At 38.8% G+C, this 24,231-nt stretch overlaps 1 protein-coding gene across 2 annotated transcripts in view; it reads left to right on the forward strand.

Annotated features, from left to right (window-relative positions):
• Positions 1 to 1,260: 1,260 nt before the first annotated feature.
• The window catches only part of LOC131166049 (UTP:RNA uridylyltransferase 1), a 75,349-nt gene continuing 52,378 nt past the window's right edge, over positions 1,261 to 24,231 (forward strand). For both annotated transcript variants that reach the window (XM_058124276.1, XM_058124277.1), the window contains exon 1: positions 1,261 to 2,694. In XM_058124276.1, coding sequence (XP_057980259.1) covers positions 1,408 to 2,694 — 1,287 coding nt within the window. In that variant the 5' untranslated portion in view covers positions 1,261 to 1,407. The remainder of the gene's footprint in view (positions 2,695 to 24,231) is intronic.

Genomic DNA, 24,231 nt, shown 5'->3' on the forward strand with positions numbered 1-24,231 from the left:
GGACTATTAGATAAGGGCAAGCGTCCCATAGGATGGAGTAGATGTAGGACAAGCGTCCCATGCCAACTAAGAGTGTACTTGAAAAATGAGAGAATGGAACTTAGAGAACATGTGTTGTAATGTGATTGGGCTAAGTAGTTCCATGGGAGTGGGCAATATTAAGGAGAGAAAAGTAAGATTAGTAGTGTTTAAGGTATGTTGGAATAATATTAGGCTTCAATTAGGGGTTTGATTATGGAATTATTGTCTGATGTGAGACATTAAGGTTTAATTGAGTTCAAATTTTGAAATTAAAGTTAAATTTGGTTCAATTTTGGAAGTTGAAATTCAATTGAGCTTCAACTAGTAAGTTAGGACTCAGTCGAGCCTTACGTGGGAGAATTGGGCTCAAATAGGTCTCAAATGTGGGAGTGGTTGGTTTTTGAGAAATGAAGCCCAATTGGACCTCAATTGAGGGTGAAGTGAATGTTTGTGTTAGGATTAAGGAATGAAGGCCCAATTAGGCCTCCATTGGGGTTTATGGGTAGTTTTGGTCTTATGTGCATGTTTGAAAATGTTTTGGATTGAGTTGTGACATTGACTCTGTGTTCGTTTTATGCTTGCGTAGGCGATGGAATGAAAATGGAACAAGGAAGGCTTTGTTTTCATTTTCACTACTTCAATTTTGTGTTTTGACTTTGATTTTGATGTTGTTAGGTTGGTGGATGTGACAAGGCGAAGTGATATAAAAAGAAAGCACCTAATGAAAATCCCTCTATTATTTTTCAATGAGATAGGAGGAAAGAGAGATTGAGAGCCAATACACACAAACTAGTAGGACTAACCTTAAATCAAAAAGATCAAATTACAATGTCAAAGGAATTGATTTGATTCTTAATTTTTTTGGGTTTGTTTTTTGTAAAATTTGATTGAAATGGAAAATTTTAAAAAGAGTTATGCAAATTTTCTTCAATTACAAGTCACCCGAAATTTGGAAGTTATCCGAAATTGCCACGTGGTTCAAAAATGAAAACCAACTAAATTTGAGAAAATAGATAGGGGGCTAGACTGAAAATCCTTCTTTAAATTTATTTTAAGTTATGTATATATATAAATATTGTAAAATAAAAAATAAATAGTTAATTTGTAATAGTTTTTCAGAAATTAAAATAAAAAATTATTTTCTCACGGGTCCTCACGTTTTTCTAAAAAAAATAGTTTTATAATGATTATCATGTCATAGTACACGTATATAGAGGCATAAAGTGAATCCATTTTCTTGCTTTTTCTCCTTGCGACAATATTCAATTCAGGAAAATTTACTCCGCGAGTGACGTGGTAGACCAGCCTATCCAGAACAAAGGGAGGTCGTTTCCCTCTCGCGCCCTTGCTCCGCTCCCAACTTTTTCGTCAGCATAACTCACCACCATGGCAAGTGGTGGAGGTGGTGACTTGCCACAGCAGCCGCCGCCGCCGCCGCCACCAGCGTCGGCAACTGGCGGCGAGTTTCTCCTTCATCTGCTCCAAAAATCTTCCAACCACGACAATCGGCCCCAAACTACGCCAAAACTGTTACCACAGCACTACCGTGCTGCTCCATCTCGAGCTTCACCTCAATCTCTCACCCACGATCCCGCCATCGCCGCTGTTGGCCCCTCCATGCCCTTCCCGCCATGGCCGTCCAGGGGTCACGATCTCACCCCTCCCTCTCCCCCTCCTTGGCCCCATTCTTTCTCTCCTCCATACCCGCCTCACTTGTTAGGGTTTTCCCAAAGCCCTCCTTGGTCCGTACCAACGGGTTTCCCATGCAATGAAGGATTCGATATTTCTCAGAGTTCCCAATTGGCTACAAACCAAAGGTTCACAGTTGACAATGATGTTCTAGAATTAGGGTTTTTGGGTCTGAATGACACAGGGAATTCAGTTAACGGGCGTCAGCGGCTCATGTTTGGTACTTTCCCGTGTGAAATTCGATCCCAGGAGGGTTTATCAAATGATATTTCAGTTTTAGGAGCTAATGGGGATGGTTTATTGCCGAAGCTTGATGTCTCGAAGAGGAGAGAAATGGGCTTAGGGAACAGAAGCTTAACTGGGTCGGTTAGAGACCAGCCGTTTGACTCGCGGAAGAACCCAAGTTTGAATGCATTCAGGCGAGGGAGTTCTGGGTATAGGCAGCAGCTTGGTGGGTTTCATAGGCCAGGGATAATGACTGAACCAAGGCAGCCGCGGGGGTTTCCAACTCAGCCAGAGGGAGTGGGACATTGGGATTCTTGGGATGGGAAGGGGGGCTTACTGCACAATGTGGATAAGGAAATGCATAGTTCGGTGGAGTTGAATCGTGGTGTTGTTGCTTTAAATAATGAGGTCGAGAAAGTGAGGAGATTGTCACCTGATAATAGTAAAATGCATGGCGATGTGTCAGCTGAACTGGGGCTCAGTGTACAGCTTGATCAGCCTGGCCCTCCTTCGGGAAGTAGCCTTCATTCAGTTTCAGCATCAGATGTTGTTGAGTCTTTAAGGGATTTGCATGGCGAGCATGTTGGGGTTGGAGATAAGCCTGTGCATCGCTTTCAGGACAAGATAAAGAAGGATGGTGGTGGTGGAGCTAGCCATGAAATGGATGATCTAGGTGAACGATTATTAGATGCTCTTGGACTTGATGATGGATATGATGACAAGAATGATTTGGGACAGCCTCACAATCCTCGTGATAAGGTACACTCCCTGCCTCCCCTTCTCCCCCCCAACTTATTTCATCCTTTTCTCATGGGGATATATGGGTTTTGAATTTCACAAGTATTCTTGTATAATTCTGCTGAAACTAAGTTTAGGACTTTTTATACTTGAGTTTCATATATTGATGCTTGTGTCCTACACGCGTGCACATGGAATAAAAAATATGGAAACTGTGTCTTGAATATAAAAGGACTTTGAAATTCGCAAGTATTCTTGTATAAACTGAGTCTAAAACTTTTTATGCATCTACTTGAGTTTCATATATTGATACTCAGTACAGCTTGTACCTGTGCAATGCATGGAATGAAAATATGGAAAATTTTGTCTTGGGACTATGGACTATAAGGGAAAAAATTGAAGTGATTGAATTTATTCGAATGTTTAGTTGTTAGAATTGTATCAATTTCTAATCATATTGATTTGAATCTTACTTGAGAATCAGAAAAGCAAGTGAATCAATACAGAATATACCAATTCACCATTAAACTGAACACTGTTCAACTCACACGATTCTAGACCTCTCAGATTCAGTCAGATTTAACTGGTTTAAAACCCCCAAGCCTTTTTAATTTTTTCCCCATGATTGCTTTCTATTCTATCTCTATATTGGTGTTGTCCAAAAAACAAGGAGAAAATAGAATTTTAGGCCTTCTGTTGCCTCTGCAGAACCATTCTTCACTCTTGGAGGAGTATAGTGTTCTACCATTGAGAAGAAGGGGCAGAACTCTGGTGATTGTGTTCTCAAGATTCAAAAGTTGGTTTTTTATGAGGGTTTTGAATTATTTATTGTCTTGTTTTAAGTTTTTTATTTGCTTCTGTTGCTTTTTAGCTAGAGAAAGCATGTGCATGAGATATAAATACACACACACACACACACACACACACACACATATATTGGTTTGAATGTAGGACTAATTTTTTATTATCTTCATTCTTCCTTCAAACACCATAAAATTTAGTTTTTGTTAGTTTTTCTTGACTCCTGTTATTTTTTTTTTAGAGAAAACATGCAAATGAAATATGATTGTTGTTGAAATTTCAATGTACTTGTTGTGCTTATGTGTCATTATTAATCTACTTCTCAACAGAAAATCTCTTCTACATATAGAAAAACCTTAACATCCTCTCCAAAATATGCAAGTGCTGTTACACCCTTTTCACCAATATATCTATTTATGTGTACCTTTATGTTCCACATTTCAGAGCATGCCCTATACCCCAATCCTGCTCCTGTTCCATGAACCAAAATGTTCTGTGTTATAAGTAAAATTGTTGTGAAGTTTATAAATTGCGTATTGCTAATCATACAAAGAACAGATCCAAAAATTTAGTGAGCCTTTAGAAAGACATAATCCACCCCTAAATTAGGATTAATAGTGAGAACTGGTGGAAATAATGTTGGGTTCTTCAGGGTTGAGAAGGTTTCTAATTTATGAAAAAGTTCAAGTTGTGATGATTAAGTTGAAAACCAGAATAAAATGATTTATTAGAGTTATTTCTTTTGTTGGTCTTGGGAAGGGTAAGGATGCGGGGAGGCTGTGGAAATTTGGCTGGAACAGAACACTACAATAATTTCTAGAAAGAGATTGTCATTAGATCTTCTTTTGGACAGGGTGCGGTATTTGGCTTCTCCCTGTGCTTCCATTGTAGATTGTTTTAAGGGCTGTTGTTTTGTGGATGTTAAATGCAATTGGGTGGCATTATTGACATGATGATGAGATGTGGTACAATTAATAAGTTGTAGAGAGAGAATTAGGGAGAGAACTAGAAGAAGGAGAAAATGAAGAAGAGAAGTGGCAGCAGCAGCAGCTTTACAGGAGAAGAGAAGGTCAGAAAAATAGAGTCTGAACAGAACAGAGAGGGGAGAGGAAGAAGAAGGAAGAAGAAGAAGAAGAAGGCAGAAACCTGTGGGAGAAAGAGAGGCAGAGAGGGAAACTGCAGTAGTCTGTAGTCAAATCAATAACTGTACATCAACTTGCATGCTGAGCACTTAGTCCCCCCCCCCCTCCCCCCCCAATTTGAAACCTCTTCAAATATAAGTATTTATTGTGAAAATTTCTTAAATTAAGTACTTGCTTCAATAAACAATATTTGGTTTATACTTAAAAAGTGACTACTTATTTCAAAAAACACTTCTCCAAACAACTTTTTTTTAAAGGATAAAAAAAGTAAAAGTACTTATAATAAGTAATCCTAGATTACTTTTAGATAAATACTTTTTCAGATGAGTACCTTTCTTTAGAAAAGTACTTTTCTATAAGTGGTTCCAAATAATCCCTTAAACCACCACTACAACTAACACACATTTACAAAATTGACCCAACTAAACACATAATTACAAAATACTAAAGGAAGTCACTAAATAATATAAAGAGAACCTAATACAAGCACAATTGTCTAGCCCTTTGCCCAAGTACTTGTGCCAAATGGCAGCCTATGGGATTTAGATGGTCCTCCATCATTCTTCTTTGGTTAAAAGTAACCTGGCTCTGAAGAGTGGGACTGCAAATATAACTCCAGCAAATAAAAGCGCTATTATGGACGTCATCCTCGGCAAGCCATGTAGCATCTGACTTGGAACGACTTCTCCACTAAGTCAAGTAGTGACGAAATCCACCGTAAGGAGAAGTCACAAACTCCTTTTTTGTTTGTTTGTTTGTTTGTTTTTTTTTTTGTTTGATAGAAAAAGAAATTCATTAATAGGAAAGAATTTACAGCGGGGAGAAAAGGCATCTCCCAGAAAAAATGTGGAACAAACTAGAGAAAAACTAAAACATCAAAAAATAGAAATCAATCCAACCAATTCTCCCAATCCTTATTTAAATCCCGAAAACTAGCTTTGAAAATTCCAAACAATAGTAGTCAAAGGTACAAGGCGCACTGAGGCGCAAAGGGTACTTGGAGCCGAGGTGCGAGGCGAAGGCGCTCTCCTTAAAACTGTGTACAATGCCTATTTGATGGGTAATTGATATATGAGAACACATCAGTACTAATATTATAATTTAAAATGCCAAAAATTCAATACCTAAACATAAACTCATAGAAATTGTGACGACCAAGTACCAAGTTCCAAGTAAAACATACATAGTTCAACATAAGTAATTACACATGCAAAAGTTCAAGCTTCAAATTAGAAAGGAAATGAAACTGCCATGCCGAAGGCTCAAAAGCATCAACATAGTGGCTTAATGCAAGTTAATCTATAACTTGCCATGAGCAGGCAGTAGTGACAAAATACTGGGCCCTGAGGAACATGAAGAAGAAGAAGAAAAATCCGAAGAAGAAGAAGAAGGTAACAACAGCAGCAAAATACTAAAGAAGAAGTAGCCTGATGAATCACGAAGACTGGCGATGATGACTCAATGGCTCGAAGCCTCCCGCTTGTTTGAAGGTGTTGCTGGCGGAATGCTTGCTGGAGGAAGGCTTGAAGACTTGAATACGAAGGTCGTGTTGGTTCGAAGGCTTGAACCTCGAAGACAAAGGGCTCTTGTGAAGGCTCTCTTGCTGGTGAAGGCTTGAAGATGAAGGTGTTTTGTGCTGGTTTGAAGCCTTGAGGATGAAGATTGTGCTGGTTCGAAGGCTCGAACCTTGAAGACGAAGGGCTCCTGCGATGGCTCTCTTGCATGCTTGCTACACTCCCATAGAGCTGCCCTATCCTTCTACTGAAGCCTACAAAAGAAATGATTAACAAATCTTCCATTGAGTAGGGGCAAACCCAACTCTCATCCATAAAACTGAATAGTTATTCTAAATCTTCCATGCAAAATCACAATGCAAAGAGAGGTGAGAGGCTGTTTCAGAATTCCTATCATAAAGCATGCAAACATCTGGAGAGAGAGGCTTCAAAGGTCTCCGAATCTGCAGCAAGCTATTGGTATTAATTTTTCTAAGCACAACCAACCAACTAAACACTTTAATTTTGGTGGAACATTAACCTTCCAAATAACTGAATGAAGAGGAAAGGGATAATTTGAATTGGTAAAAAACTCAAAGAATGATTTACAAGTAAACACTCTCAAATGATCTAGACACCAAAAATGAACATCCCTACCAAGGATAATTTGCAGTTGTTCAATGTGGACAACAAAAAAGACAACTCCACCATTTCCCTATCATTTAGAAGTCTTTTGAAACGTAGATTCCAAGAGATTGGAATGCCTCTCCCATTATCCACGAAGAAAGAAATAATCTTGTTTGGCTCATAGCAGAATCTAAAAAGATGAGGAAAAGAAATGTACAAAGAATCATTCCTGAGCCATGTGTCTTTCCAAAAATGAATCTAGGATCCCTTGCCCACTACAAATTTAGTTTGAGGGATTAAAATAAAGCAAATTTGGGAAATAGACCTCCATGGACTCCCTAAAGATCATCTCAAGCTAGCATTGGTATTCCACCCATTCTCGTCCAACCCAAACTTACTACAAATAACTCTATGCCATAGGGAATTATCTTCCAAGAGGAAGTGCCACAACTATTTAGCTAAAAGAGTGGTGCTTTTAGATATCAAGTTACAAAGACCCAAACCCCCTCCTTTTTAAACTTACTAATCTCTGTTGCTTACTAAATGGTCCTTATGACCCCCTGGACCATACAACAAAAAATCCGTCATAATTCTCTCAAGCTTGCTCGCGACTCCCAGTGGAATTCTAAAAACAGATAAAAAATACAGAAGGATGCTAGAGAGACAAGCCTGGATTAGCCTAATTCTACGTCCAAAAAGAGAAAAGGGCACCCTTCCAACTGTCTAATCTCTTTGCAATCCTCTCCACTGCTCGATTCCAAAAATACGCCCCTCTAGGATTCCCACCTAATGGAACCCCTAAATAAGTTAAGGGCCATTCCAATTAACCACATCCTACATTTGCTGCCCAAACTGTAGCCTCTCATTAGGTACATTCAGGGCTGCTAAACCACTTTTCCCCATATTAATCTTAAGCCTAGAAACTCTCTCAAAAACATTAAGAATACCCAAAATTCTTCTAAACAAAAGAGCATGGCTGTCAAGAAAGAAAATAGTATCAATAGCAAATTGAAGATGAGAGACTACCACCCCCTCATTCGCCACGCCTAATCCTTAAACCAACCTTGTATCAATTGCCTTGTCCACCATCCTACTTAAAACATCAACTGCAAGACAAACAAAAAGGGGGTAATAGGTCTCCTTGTCTAATGCCTCTCAAAGAAGTAAACCAAGATTTAGGTTCTCCATTAACAATAGCTAAAAACTACACATTAGACTAGCAATCCCTAATCACCTACACCATCACTACCCAAAACCCTTTTTCGCAAAGACCTTATCTTGGAAACTTGAGCTTACTCTGTCATAAGCTTTCTCGAAATCTACTTTTAAAACAAAACCCCCTCTTCTTGTTCCTATGGATGTCCTCAACCACCTCATTAGCCGCTAGGATAGCATCCACTATTTGTTTCCGCGCACAAATGCACTCTGGGCTCTAGAAAATGAATCATTGAGCACCACGCTCAATTTATTATCGAAGACTTTAATGATAATCTTTTATACACTAGAGACAAGACTAATAGGTCTAAAGTTCTCCACCTTAGAAGATCTAGCTTTCTTAGGCACCAAAGCTATAAAGTTAGAGTTGATACTCTTGCTCAAAGTTCCATCCCCATAGATCTCATTGAAAACTTTCATCAAATCAGCCATTGATACTCTTGCTCAAAGTCCCATCCCCATAGAACTCATTGAAAACTTTCATCAAACCAGCCTTAACTATCTCCCAACAATCTTGAAAGGGTGCTATATTAAACCCATCCAGACCGGGAGCCTTAACTCTATCCATCCCAAAAACCACCCCACTCATTTCCTCCTTATCAGAAAGTCTCTTTAGCCAAAGCAATTGATCAACAGAGATAGGATCCCAATTAAACGCTCAATCATAGGTCTATTAAGACTATCCTCCGAATACAAATTGTGAAAGAAGACAGTATTGATAGAAGTTATCGGATGCTGATCATTAGCACTTCTTCCATCTGCCAAACCCAGCTCCCTAATCAAATTCTTCCTCTTACTTCCCTTGGCTAATCTATGGAAAAAAGAGAAATTACAATCACCATCTTTCACCTACTTAAATTTTGTCTTTTGTCTCCAATTCATTTCTTGAAAGATCTCCTCTTCCAACTCGTTTTTAATAGAGACTCTTCTAGCCTCCTTGCAGTCCGATAACATTACCTCTTCCTCCTTTCTATCCAAACCCGCCAACTCATTCAAAAGACAAGATTTTCTAAGATTAACATCGCCGAACTCCCCCTTATTCCAAACTTTCACTTTTTCCTTGAGCTTTTTTAACTTCTTCATGAATCTAAACCCTTCATAACCCCTCTCCACATTCTCTCTCCATGAATCCCTAACCAAAGGCTTCAAAGTCGCATGGTTAAGCCACATGTGCTCAAACCTGAAAGTTGTAGGACTCCATGACACCTTACTAGACTCCAGAAAAATAGTGAAGTGATCAGAAGTTGTCCTATGAAGAGTCGTGTGAGATAGATTAGGAAACTTAGCCTCCCACGGATTGCAGGATAAAGATCTATCCAATCTACTAGCTATGTTCTAGCCCCCCCAATTGACCAAGTGAATGAAGCATTCCTCAAAGGAAGATCTCTCAACCCACAATCCCCAATTATAGAATCAAACTTGAGCATACTCGCGGTAGTTCTTCTTCCCCCATTCTTCCCTTTAGGAAATCTAACTGCATTGAAATCTCCTCCCATAATCTGCCTAGGGCAGCAAAAGCTGAAAACAAAGCTGAGCTCTTTCCATAAGGAGTTCCTTAAGGTGGGCCTAGAAGGACTGTAAAACTGAAGAGACCCACCACAAACCCCTTCCTCTAAATTCGAATAAAACCAAGAGGGAAAAACAATTTGTCAAGGTATCCACTTTCGCAATAGAGCGCGAATCCCAGAAGACAAGAATGCCCCCTGAAACACCTCTTGAAGGAAAAAACTCCCAATTGCTACAATGTCCACCCCAGATAGCCTTCACTAATCCCGCACATATCAATTCCAATTTAGTTTCTTGGATAAGTACAATATCAAGGGAGTTCTCATCCAATACCTCCTTAATCAAACTCCTTTTCCTTAAACTCCCTAATCCTCTCACATTCCAGCTGACTATCTTCATAATCTAATGCGTTTACCACCCTTCCTGACTCCTTTTCCACCCCTATAATTAATTGACGACACCAAGTTTTTTAACTCCTTTTGGACTTTCTTCTTTCTTCTCTCATACGTCCTAGGACTCAAACCCAACCTAACCACTTTACCAATAGGGTCAACCAACTCCAAACCTATATCTTCGAGGAGTTGTTGTGGGTCAACGCAGTCTTTCTCACTTCCCCTAGAGCTAAGATTAATACCCTCCCCCTTAGAAAAATCATCCTTGTGGCAAAAAGTTATCGGAGAAGGCGTAGGTGTAATAGGGAGGGGCAGCATGGCTTTACAACTCTTAGATGTACAAGGGTCCCACGAAAAGAAGATCCATCTTTCCAGTAAGATTCCCCTGACAATCACAACAAGGAATGACTGAATTAGAGACAAGGTAGGGACTAAGCCCATGGCTAGGGTCAAAAGGCAAGTTTCACGCAACATTTAAAGCACTCACCACAATTGCACTTTTTCAAATTTTTATCTACTTGTGCAAGATCTGAATTTGGGTGAAGACTAACACTCTTCATTTGCTGTGAGCTCGATTTAGGATTCTCCTCTTTGTTAACCACACCCTGTTCTAGCTCTGCATTGGGATTTCTGAACAATTGAAACAATCCTTCATCCTTGAATTCAACTCTTATCTAATCAACTTGAAGCTCCTTTTTGGACTTGAACATGCTGCCCATCTCCTCATCTGAATCAAACATTGAACCCCTTCCATTTCCCCTTCAAAATTCATGTTTGCCCACTCAACATTATCTGCTGCTACTATGTCAAATTGCTTGCGAAAGTTTGCATCCTCTTTCTCAGTGCATTTTGTCATAGGTTCTCATGAAAGCGGGCAATCCTTTGAACTTAGGCCAATCACCTCTTCTTGATTCTCTAGTAAACCATTTGCCCTTTCTTAAACTGCCTAGTATGTTGCAGTTCTGAATTTAGGCACTCACCATTTAAGCCTTTTTCTTTAATGACCCAAATGACTTTCATCTTTCTTTGCTTGGTACAATTCCTGATTGTGCAAGGTAACCATTTCTAAATTCTTCTTTGGCTTAGAGCCTCCTTTGACAGCATCGACAGAGGATGAATTCAATGTAAGTCTCTAGAACACACTTCTCCTCTCATTGGTTGCCGTTGAATTGAAATCCAAACCCATCCGACCAACACTCTTAGTAGGAAGTTTAGTGGTGGTCGCAAAAGTTATAGCAAGGCTTCGAGAAGGGCCCTTAACCCCTTTTTTGATCACCCTCTAGAACGCAGACGGCAAATAGAAACTTGCTGTTATCTTTTGCTAGGCATATGTATCTTCTCCTACCATTTTCACAGAGATTCAAACCCACACTAGCCACAGCCTTGCTGAATCTTGTTCCTTGTTGGCTCTTTGCTCCCTACATTAGCCTTGCAAATAACTCCCAACATATGTAGGATCCAGACTATTTCATCCTTCGCCAGCACGATGAGAGAGATGAATTTCCAGCATAATCCATAAAACGGTAAGTCATTGAGTCTAGTTGAACCATAAATAACACTTTCCTCTTAATTTTGAGGGAAGCGAACTCTCCCATCCTTGATTTGAGCACCTGCTGTGGCCTTAGGCAATGCAAAAAAGTCGAGAGGGATGGATAAGAGAGGACCAGAGTGAACAATAGAATGATGGAAAGAAATTATGCGAGATTAGGGAACTTACAACTTGTTAGGTGATCGAGAATATATAGAAAGTCATCGCATAGGGTTGGGGAGGTGTATACGATTGTTAGTGAAAGGAAAACATCGTTGTGAGGAGTTGGGGAGGGAGTTTTAGTCAAGACAAGTGGTCAAGGTTTGTTGTCGAACGTTAGAGAGGGGGGTACTTTTGTCACGGGGGCCTCTGCCATCGCTAGTATTGGTTCGAACTCAACAAGGTTGTCGAAGGAAGTTGGTTGACGAATATATTTGGAGTTGAAACTAGGGTTCGTGAAAAGGATGGATGATCGATTACAAGGGAGGCTTAGAAGGGGGCTAGGAGGAGAAACGAGGGAGAAGGCCACCATGCTCGAGTGCTCGAAGGGTAGAGACAGATGCGCTGAGAGGGACACCTCGTCTCTTCGTCATTGGGGAGTGTGAGACTATAGTTTTTATTTTTTATTTTCTTGCTAAACTCTTCTTCCAAGATAGACTCCACTATTTTTTGTGGTTGAGAAATAAAGGGAGGCTAAGGAGCTGTTGGACCTACATGAGCACTAGATTAGATCCTCCACATTTAAAATTGGACTAATGGTCATTGAGTAGGTAAATCAAGAAAATATGGAGTAGGTCCAAGTTTCTTAAGGATGAGGAAAGGACCAATGACATGAACATGGAGCTTTTTAAATGAATTTTTGTGGTGGTGTTCATGTTTTGTGTGAACCCTGACACTATCACCTACATTAAATTCTCTAGCTCTATGATGCACGTTTGCAGCAAGTTTATAATCCATATAACTTATGGCAAGTTTTCTCCTAACCTCAACATGCAATTCATGAATGTGATGAACAAAAGACTTGGTAGGCTGAGAAATATGGGCATCTGGTGGCAAAGGAACAAGATCAATGTGTGCAATGTGTTTGTAAGCAAATACATACTCAAATTGTTCACAAAATTGTTATAAGCAAACTCAACTGTAGGTAGCACGAAGACTACGATTCACAATCTTAGTTTGAGCATCAGTTTAGGGGTGGCAAGTGAAAGAAAACAGCAAGTGAGGCCCACACATTTTCTAAAGTATCTTCCAAAAGTGGTTGGAGAACTTGATATCTCTATTAGGCACTATGGAGGTTGGCTACCTCTGTGATTTGACAACCTCTTTGAAGAATAATTTAGCTACAGGAGATGCATGAAGTCTTATGACATGGGATACAATGTGCCATCTTGGAGAAGCTATCAAATATAAGGAATATGGAATCATGTCCCTAGGCTTTTTTGGGGAGTCCAAGAACAAAATCCATACTTAGGTCTCTCTAGGGAATGTATGCAATGGAAGAGGGGTATAGAGACTAGTGTTGTGTCTCTTAGATTTGGCCAACTTACAGGTGCGACACTTTGACACTATCCTAGCAATATCCCTCTTCAAGGAACGCTAATAAAACCTATCCTCAACTAAGGCAATGGTTTTATCCCTCCCTAGATGACCAACTAACCCTTCGAGATCAGTTCCCAAACTGAAAGATCTCTAAAAAAAAGTATGGGGAATGTATAACCTAGTACCTCTAAAAAGGTATCCCTCATGGATGATGAAATCTACAAAGTCTCTATGATGGCCCTCATTCATCCCTTGAAAGATAAACCCAAAATCAGGGCAAATAGATTACTCATCCTTTAGCCAATCAAACCCAACGACCTTGGCTCTCAAGATATAGACAATAATTGCTACCCTACTAAGGCTATTAACCATTTTATTCTCAACACCAAAATGATGCTTAAGAATAAAGGTGTACTCGTTGAGGAACTCTACCCAACCAACATGCTTCACACTCAACTTCTTCTACAAGCTCAAATATAGCAAAGCAAGGTGGTCAGGAAAGAGTACAAAACTCAAGGGCTAACAATTAGTGTCTCCAATGTTGGAGGGATTTAACTATAGCATAAAACACTTTGTTATATGTTCTATATATTTGTTTAGCATTTGAGAGTTTTTCACTAAAAAATGCTGTAGGATGTCCCTCTTGACTCAAGACTGTACCTATACTTACCCCAGAGGCATTACAAGCCACCTTTTTACTCTATACTAAAGTCTAGATGCCTAAGTACATGTGCTTCAATCATCTTTTGTTTGATCTCTCTAAAAGCCTTAGCAGCTGATGTGGTCCAATGAAACTCTCCTTTCTTTAAACACTCAATTGCAAGAGCCAGATGGTGCCAAAATGCCCTATGATTTGCCTATAGAAAGTAGCAAGGCCATGAAAACTATGATAGGCCCAGGCTCTGGCCGCTCTCTAATGGTTCTAACCTTTTCTAGATCAGTGGTTCTCTATGCGGAAATCACAAAACCAAGAAAGGGCACACTAGGCTGTAAGAAGCTGTACGTATTGAGGTTGGCAAACAATCTCTCAAAGTGACAAAGATGTCATAAAGGTGTATCAAGTGCTCCTCCTTAGTTTTACTGTAGACTAGTATATTATCAAAGTAGACCACTAGGAACTTTCCTGTGAATGGCTGCAAAACATGTGTCATAACCCTCATAAAAGTGTTGGGGGAATTGGAGAGTCTAAAGGGCATGACCAACCACTCAAACAAACTGTCCTACCACACATCTCCTAGTTAATTTGGTGATACCCACTGTGTAGGTCAATCTTGGAGTACCAATTAGAGCCAGCTAACATGCTGCATATCCTCAAGTCTCGAGATAGGGAACCTATACTCTATTGATTTTGTTGATGGCTCTGCTATCCACACAAATTCTCCAAGATCCGTCCTTTTTAAGAGTTAGAAGAGCTGGTAATGAGCAAGGACTTAGGCTATGTCTCATGAAGCCCTTGTCAAGGAGTTTTTCTACCTGACTATTCAGTTTGGTACGCTCTTTAGGGTTCATCCTATAGTGTGGCAAGTTAGGTAATTGTGAACCTGGAATGAGATCCATGGAATTTATGCTACTACCCCTTAATCAATAACTAACTTATATATCCTATCTCCACAAAATAAAAGTGTGGAAAATAGTGGTTCGTTCCCACCTCTTAATATTCATAGTAGTAGATAAGACATACCTAACCACACTAACATGGCGGTCATCCTCAAAATCATCAATAGGCTCACCCTCATCTCTCGAGTACTCAACAACATCTACAATTTGATCCTCACAATTAGGTAGATCATTAGTTCACGCTCTAAAGCTAAGGTTCGTTGAGGACAACGGGCAGCAATATGACCACTAGTGTGGCAATGATGACATTGCACAGATAAGCTACTAGCTTGAGGAATACTAGCCACTAGAGCAAACGACGTGATGTGAACGACATGATGTGACTTTATTTGCTTCCTGGAACTCTCTCTAGGGTTAGATTGAGGGATGGTAGACTTTTGAGGAAAGGTTTTGGGATGACGAGACTCACTTATGTGAGATGAAGACCTATGGGAGTTCTTGAGGTACATTTTGTTTTCTAGATCTTTCTTATAAGCTGCATTTTAAGACTTCGGTGTGAACAATTCAATTGAAAAAGACAAGGATAAGCAAGAGCCAAAGGCATACCTTCCACCCAAAAGTCCTCCCAAAAATGAATTCACTCCCCATTATCACTCTATGGGAAAATGATGATAAATTTGAGATACAAACTGTCAAGGAATCATATAAGTAATATTAATTCTTTTTTTGTGGACCAAATTTACTATGTATGACCTTATGCCAATGAGAATTAGGTTCTAAAAGAAAATGCCACAACCATTTCCCCACCATAGAGATGTTTTTGGACACCAAGTTACCTAGACTTAGGCTTTCCCTCCCTTTTAGGTATACTCATAGTCTTTGACCTACAAGATGATCTCTATTACCCTCACCACACCACTTGACCACAAGAAATCTCTCAACTTCTCAAGCCTTTGCACCACTCTTACAGGAATTCTAAAGAGAGAAAGATAATACAAAGGGATGGAGGATAAACAAGCATGGATAAGAAAATTTTAACCCCCTAAAATGGAGAGAGCTCTTTTCCACCTATCTAATTGCCTAGCCACTCTCGAGGAGATTGGGTCCTAGAAAGTGTCAAAATTGGGTTTATCTCCTAGGGGGGGGCACCCAAGTAGGTATTGGGCCAAGTCAAAATAGCACTTGCTAGCCTAACAAAATGAATGTCACACTATCCTACTTTATCTTAGGTGAGGTTAGAATACCTAATTTGTTACTATTGATTGATTGGTTAACTAGTTAACCTAGGGTCCAAGGTACCGATAGTCAAAAGTCTACAGGCTAGGGTTGTAGACTAGAGATCTTCAAAGGTATGTGCAAGACACCATCTTGAGGTTTGTTGTAGCATAAATTTTATCATGTGTGTGCTTTGATGTCAATTTACACTCCATTAAGTATTGGGCCAACCTTGTGCTAGACGGTGATTTCCCTCACCTCGAGATCCTTGAAGATATGCACATGACACCACCCTGAAGTTTGTAGTAGGATTATTTAGTTAAAGTGTCCTTCTCTCTTCATTCAATATGATTCAGTCACAATTATCGTAGCGAACTTTAAAACATGCCATATCTCAAAGGATTTTTCATGTATACAAATTATCACTTTGTTTAAAACCCATACACGATATATCTCCACATTGCACATAAAATGACTCATCATGTAGATGCAAAATGGAATGAATTAAAGCACATGCATACTATTCAGTCAATGCAAACCAAAACATCATCTCGTGTGAATTAAATGGAACTTATAATCAGCTTTAACATCTTGCACTCACAAAATAAGAGGTAACTATATTATGTGCAAAATACAAAGCCACACTTACTTTCAATCCCCCATTTTTTGTATTTTTCACTTCTTTGAACCAATTCTACACTGAAATCTACGCTGAAAACATTCCTAAAACCCAAATAAACTACTAAAGAACAAATAGAAATTTTTTGATATTTCATCTGATTTTTTTGCAATTTTTGTGGATTTTTAACCAATATCAATTAAAAATGAGGTAAAAATCAAATAATTAAATTAAATTAACTAAAAACTTTTTATAAATCCTAAGTTTAAAGGAAAAAATCAAGAGGTAAGACCCTTTTTAATTATTCAAAACAACCAATCTCTAATTAAAAGAACCTAAATCAAAGAAAATATAAAATGAATAGAAAAAATTATGAAATTTGTTCTAAAATTTTCCTCAAATTTTCGGATTTTTTAACAGTGAAAAACTATTTTTAAATGATTTAAACAGATTAATTGAAATAAAAAACAATAAAATAAATGAAAGAAAAAAACAGGAAAATGGTTGACCGGTTCAGATTTAAAACAATAAAAGACCGCGCCTTCTTCCCCACAAATAGAGTTTCAGAACCCTAGCTGTGACAGCGGTTGTTTTAGTAACCTCGCTGCTATATCTGCCTTTGTTGCTGGAATGCAGTAGATTTGCTGTTGCCGGCGCTGCTGTTTCCCCCTTTTCCTTCTTCTTCTTCTTCTTTGCAGGATTGCGGTATCAGCTGCTGGCTGTCGGTTGTCATCCATGCCGTCGCCCAGACCCTATGTCCTGCGTTACAGCTGGCCAAAATACCAAGTCTGCCGATCCACACAACTTGTTGCCGGAGAGAGTAGCCGGAAAACCATGGTTGAAACAGCTGCTGCAGTGACCATCTCTTTTTCTTCTTCTGTTCTTCTTCCTTGTTTTCTTATTTCTTTCTTCCTCTTTCAGAAAATCATCCATCTAGCATGGTATTGAAGTAATGCAAGATACAACTTTGACATAACCATGGTATCAAGATTGTGATTTTTTTGCAACCACATAATGAAGTTCCAGCCTTTAGCCAAAGCATGCAATAAAATTGAGTTTTTGACTCATATATAGGACAAAAACTTAGCTTTTTCCTTAGATCAAATAAATATCAAATTGATTCAACATTATCGTGTCACAAATTCCAAGTATCCATGAAAAGATGCAAGAGTACAGGAGAGTGAGACATACTTTGTTCCTCTTGGAAATTTGAATATCAAGGAAGCCCCATTGATCGCAAAGAACCAAGAAAGAATTATTAAGCTTGAGTCTTCTTCTTCAAGCTTGGACCTTCTCAATGGAGTCTTCCACAATTACTCCAGGACAACGTGGCCTCTTGAATTGAACGTGTGTGTTGTGTCCCTTGGTTCCCTTCTCTTTTTCAATTGAACGTCTATCCTCCCAATGAGTCACCTTTGTAATTCTCCCCTTGCTTCCTTTTTATAGAGAAAGGGAAGCAATGGGTGTTGCCCTAAATCCCAATTTCCAAAGTCACCCTTAAGAAAGAAGGAAATTCTTTCTTTGTCCTATAAGGGCGCTTGGACACAAGCTTATTCAAACCTAGAGAATGAATCCCTATGCAAGTTAGGGGTAACCTCCTATTGGACGAGGCAAAGACAATTAAACACCAAAAATATAAAATTAGAGGCCAAGACTTGGTGAAAATTAAATTGCATAGCAAGGGCTTAGAGAAAGGCGGCGAGATCACTATTAATTGTTTTTTAACCAATTATTATCCACTCTACTCCAATTAATTGATAAATTTGCAGAGTTTGTTCAAATTGACCCTAGACAAAATTGCGTGTCTACAAAGATGGCCTCAAATGAATTTCATCTAGAGCCAAGTCCTTTCATCTCCCTAGCAAGTAACCTCCAACAAATTAATTGTGTTTTTTCAAAATCAAAATTAAAAAACACCCCTTTCTATGATTATGGTCAACATTATGAGGTATACCCGCCTCTCTCTCTCTCTCTCTCTCTCTCTCTCTCTGTTTTTGTGTGCGAGGCAGTGCATGAAGGATGGCTGTTGTGGAAAGTATATCCTTAGAGTTGTTAAATATCATAGGGCTAGATCGGTTTCCATCTTCTTGGAAATGGACGAGGTGGACTGGTTTCTCTCCTTTTGGGGCGATCTCTGGGTTAGCATCAAAGCTTCCTCCAAGCTAAGAAGAAAGGAGAAAGGTGAGAGAACCCTAATGTCAATTCAAATGGAATAGATTCAGTAGGATCATAACGATGACAGAGATTAACACATGAGAATGGAGGTATATTGCCATTCCAGAAAATTTTGATTCCATGGGTGGTGTAAGATCTCTAGTGTGATGACGAAGAAGTTTCCATCCTCGAAGAAACTAAGAGCCTAAATCTCTCAAAGGTAGTGTGCTTATGCTCCTATTGCAGCTACTCCATTAGCTTGACTCTCTAATTTGTGCTGAAGCCACAAATGCACTTGAGAGGACTTCCATATCATCCTTGGGAGAAGATGAATGATGACATGCTATTTCACAAGCACAATGAAGCATAGATTTGACTTGAGCCCCAAAGACCCAAATTCGTCAATTGCTTTTCCAAGCTTTGGTGGCAAATCTCGGATGGGGTTCTTCATGTTTGAGCATCACATAACAATTATTTGGGCCCTTTCACCCCTTTTAAGGCTATTACTAATGAGCGCCCCTTATACCCTAACTCCTTTGGCCCCCTCTCAGTCAATTAGGGCTGAGAGGCCCAAATCCCAATCAAGCCCCCAATGCTTCAATCTCCTTTGAGACTCCCTCATGTATAATCTTGGAGTACATGTATGAGCGCACCAACAATTTATGCAGCTAGAGATTAAAACCTTGCAGGACACTGGACTCTTTGAAGCTGTCTCAAGATTCAAAGGTTAATTTGGGAAAATGAAAAATTGTTCGATTGGAGACAATACTAATGGGGCTTTCCTTGCAAGAATTTCAGGGGTGCAAATTGTGGGATTTTCCTATAACCTACCTTGGTTCCCTTCTTGGAGCTTGTTGAAGAATTAGGTAAAATGGTTACCTCATCATAATGGTAGGTCTTTCCCTTTATTTATAATATATGTCAAGTACATAATAATGACCATAGATATCACATGATCCTAGCTTGATACTAGTGGATTTAACTAGAGCATCTCCCAAGGCTTTTGTGAATAAATCAACAAGCTGGAATTCATATATCATATAAGTTGTTGTGATGAGCTTTCATAAAAGCTTCTCTCGAACAAAGTGACAATCACCTTCATTGTGTTTTGTCTGCTCATGGAAGACAAGATTGGAGGCAATATAATAGCAGCTTGATTATCACACAACTCCGTAGGTTGAGAATGTGGAAAACTAAGTTCTTCTAGCATGTTCTTTAGCCAAATAAGTTCACGTAGTGTGGGCCATGGCCTGATAATCTAACTCAACACTTGATTGGGCTACCATAGTTTGTTTCTTGTTTTTCCAAGATGTCAAGTTATATAGCCAACAAAAACAGAATACATGGTTGTGGATCTTTTGTCAAAAGGTGACCTAGCCCAATTTGGCTGTGTTTCCTTGAACATAACTATGACCTCGACCTTGATATAAGAGGCCTCTCCCTAATGCACCTTTGAGGTATCTTAAGACACAAATGACTGCATCCCAGTGACTTGTTCTCAGAGAATCAAGAAATTGGCTCACAAAATTTGTTGCAAAAGATAAATGAATCAAATGACTTTGAGTTAATTCAACTTTCCAACAAGTCTCCAACATCTTCTAGGGTCATCCAAAAATGACCCACATTTACCACTAAATTGCAGTTTGGATCCATGGGTCGAATAAGTTTGGGTCCCAATAGCCTAGTCTTTTGTAAAAGGTGCAGGACATACTTCGTCTTTGACAAGACGGTCCCATGCAAGATTTGGATAAAATATTTTATTGGGCCTAATTCCTTGGTTTGAAATTTAGTTTGTGAAAATGCTTCAGGCACTTAATATTATGATCATCATGAGTAGTTACAATATCACACATACACAATGAGCAGAATCCTACTAGAAGCAGTATGGGAATAAAATACGAAGTGATATACTGCACGCCATTGAAGACCAAATTGAAGTACTATGGCACTAAATTGACCAAATAATCACACTTTGGGAGATTGTTGCAGACCATACAAGGATTTCTTGAGCTGACACACTTATTGTGACTTCCCTTATGGACCTTCTTTTGAAGATCACCATGTAGGAAGACATTGTTCACATGTAATTGACGTAGAGGCCAACAACACATGGTTAAGGAGATAAATTGACGAATTAAGGCAAGTTTGGCCACTAGGGAGAATGTGTCAAAATGTCCAAACTGTGCACTTGAGTATCACTTAGGAACTAGACGAGCCTTCAGACATGCCATAGAACCATTTGGATTGACTTTCACAATATACATGCAACTACAACCAACCGCACACATGTCAAGAGGAAGAGGTGCCAACTCCCAAGTACCATTATCTTGTTGTGCACACATCTTTTCAGCCATTGTAGTCCTCCATCTAGAAAGCGGCGTGGCTTTAGAAATAGATTTTGGAAGAGCAACAAAATTCAGTGTACTAACAAAATAGTAATGAGGGTGACAAGAAATAAAAAAAAATAAAAATAGAGATTGGATGTCGGGTGCAAGTGCATTTACCTTTCTAAATAGTAATAGGAAGGTCAACATCTTGGGAAATAGGATAGGATCATCTGGCAAGCAAACTAGAGGCGTAGAAGTAGACGCTAGAGGAGACTCTCCTCCTTTGAGTCTTCGTGTGTACACTTGTAAATTCATATGGTTCAAGTGACAAGAAGACTTGGATGAAGATGTAGGAGGACTGGGCAGAGATTATATCTCAAAAACATACTTTTGATAGCATGGGGATCCAACTTATTCACTCTTGAACTTAAGTCACTTAACTGATGGACAAAAGGGACACAACCAAATATACGAGCAAGAAGTGAAAACAAAGGAGCCTTTGGGAAGAGCACTGAAAATGAGATTTTATGGAGGGTAGAGGATGGCATTATTGATGAGAGAGCAAGCAGCAAGCACAACATCACTCAAAAGAACTTTAAGGACATTCATTTGATACAATTGGGTACGAGTGACCTCGAGAATATGTTTTTTCTTCCCACTTTGCAACTCTATTTTTGTTGTGAAATGTTGGCACAACACAAAAGATGATTGATAGATCATACCAAATTTAGTCATGCAGGTAGTGAATTGGGTACTGAAGTACTACTTTGCATCTATCACTACGAAGCATATCAAAATGAATTATTTTTTGAAAATAGAAGGCACAAAATATATTTAGAAACATCTGTCATTAAATACAACCGAGACATGCTAGAGTAGTCATCGATAATTGTAACAAAGTATTAGAATCCAACTTTGAAGTGACACAAACAGGACTCTGAACATCAACATTTACTGACATGAAAGGGCTGACCACCCGTTTATAGACTTGGGTAACAAAGGGAACATGATGATGCTTTCCTAATTGACAAGATTCGCACTCAAGATTGGACACAAAAACAAAGTAGGAACTAGTTGTTTAACTTGCCTAATGATGAATGACTAAGGTGATAATGGATTTGAAGTGGTATAGCAGGCAATAGGAAGAGGGAGCGACTCAAAGTAGTAAAGTCCACCAGTCTTGCATCCTGCACCAATCATTTTCTTCGTCTTCAAATTCTGAATAGCTACAGAATTAGGAAACAAGGTTACATAACAATGTGACCTCATAATCTTACTAATAGACATGTGATTGAAAGGGATCTAGGAATGTACAAAAAAGAAAGATGGAGTATGGTTTGCAGATCCTATCCCCGTAATTTAATTGTTATAGTGGACACATCAGCAAGGGTAACTCAAGGTAGATTTTTTGGAATACTATAGGGCAGAAAAGAAGTTGGTTACACATGTCATATGGTTAGTGATGACATAGTCAATAACCCAAGGACTAGTGAGAAAGTCAAATACCCAAGGACTAGTGGGAGAGATATCAAATGGCCTACAAACTGTAGGATTACTGAGCAAAAGATGTAATGTGATATGTTTGTTGGCATGCCTGATACTATAACGACCTTGAATACTCCTCTTGAACAATTGTAAGACATTGTTCGTTCGAACTAGTGACTAGCGAATGAAACATTCTTTCAGGTTTTGGGGACTCCATCCCAACACACAACCTTGATATGGCATCAAATAAAATATATATGGTGAACAACATACTTTGGCTTCATAAACTCCACCCCAACCTTCGACAATTGAAGAAAACTGCAAACACATGATGAACGAGATAAACAACTTGAGCGAATCACAAACACAGAAAAAATGCCATTGTTTTAGGCACCAATGAACTTAGTAAACATTGATAAAGATCTTTGGCTAGTACCAAAAAATCATTCCCAAAGTGCCGCACATGAGAAACTAAAAACGTGAGATATTTGGACAAAACATATGACAAACAACTTGATATTATGGTGTATGGAAGGATTCAAGGCATTTTGAAGGAAATCCAAGAAAAAAAGATTGCTCAAAACACTCACTTGTGGCAAGGAGTTGGAATTGGTAGTTTTTTAGCTAGCATGTGGCAGTGGTAAGGGCTTCTTTGGCTGTGAAACTTTGCAGGCTAGCATATTGGCAGGTCCTCTGGCATGTTATGTGGTTGGTTTTACAAAATATGCAGTGTTTCTTGAGGTTTTGAAAAGGACAGCAACACCCATGACTCAGTGACTGCAATGTTTTTGGGGAACTCCTGAACATGTTTTGGCCTTTGGTGATGTGGATGATCCTTTTATTACAGCAGGTTCTTGCATAGGATTATGATGTCTAGGAATTGAAAGTTCTTTATCATTCCAACATGATTCTTGACTTATTATTGTTTTGCCAGTTTCACAGCCTGGATGACTACTGGATCTTGAGACACTTGTCATGAGTAGTAATTAAAACTTAATTGCACAAAAAAAAAAAAAAAAATCAGCCGCAACAACCTAGCTCTTTTGGCTTTACTGCCCTTCATAACTACAAATGGGACTTACTACCCTAGCTTATCGTCTTTAAGCTTTAAAAATTTTGTAAAATCAAATTTCAAAAATTACACACATCAAATTGGCTTTGATACCAATGGGAACTCAGAGACATGTAAAATCAGCAAAATTAAAACTGTCCGATAATTTATAGGTAAACAATCTATCTCCTCCTGAGGAATGGATCGACTTCCCTGAATTTTCCTCCTATATGGTTTATCGTTCTGTTCTGATTCTTCTAAGGATGATTGGTTGGAAGAATCTGAAGAATTAGAATTTATTGCTAAGAGATCTCCTTCCAAGATTTCTGAGGAGAATTCAGAAGAAGATTCCTAAAGATTGTCTAGAAGATTGAGGACTTTATTTTTTGTTTCTTGCTCAATTTCTAGATTATTTATCTTTTGTTTACGTTTGCATTTATTGGCATAATTTGTTGATGAAGGGTTTCAGAAAATATTAAAACATCATCAATATAGACAATGGTAAATTGTGAATAAGGATTGAAAATATCATTCATAATACTTTGAAATTCACTTGGAGCATTTTTTAAGCCTAATGGCATAACATTCCACTCATATTGCCCAAACGGAATTGTGAAGGCAGTTTTTTATCTGTCTTTTTCAGCAATTTGAATTTGCCAGAAACCCGATTTCATATCAAATTTTGAAAATATCTTTGCATTATAAACTCTTTTGATAAGGCCCGATTTATTTGGGATCAGATATCTTATCCATCTTAGGGCCTGATTTAAGGGTTTGTAATTTATTACTAAACTAGGAGCACCTTTTTCAATTTCAGATGCTTTTTGCACATAAAATGCTGCACAGCTCCACGGCGATTTTGATTTTCTAATCTGTTTTTTATTTAATAAATCTTGGATTTCTTTTA

Source organism: Malania oleifera, chromosome 10 (assembly GCF_029873635.1).
Source record: "Malania oleifera isolate guangnan ecotype guangnan chromosome 10, ASM2987363v1, whole genome shotgun sequence".
Lineage (NCBI taxonomy): Eukaryota > Viridiplantae > Streptophyta > Magnoliopsida > Santalales > Ximeniaceae > Malania > Malania oleifera.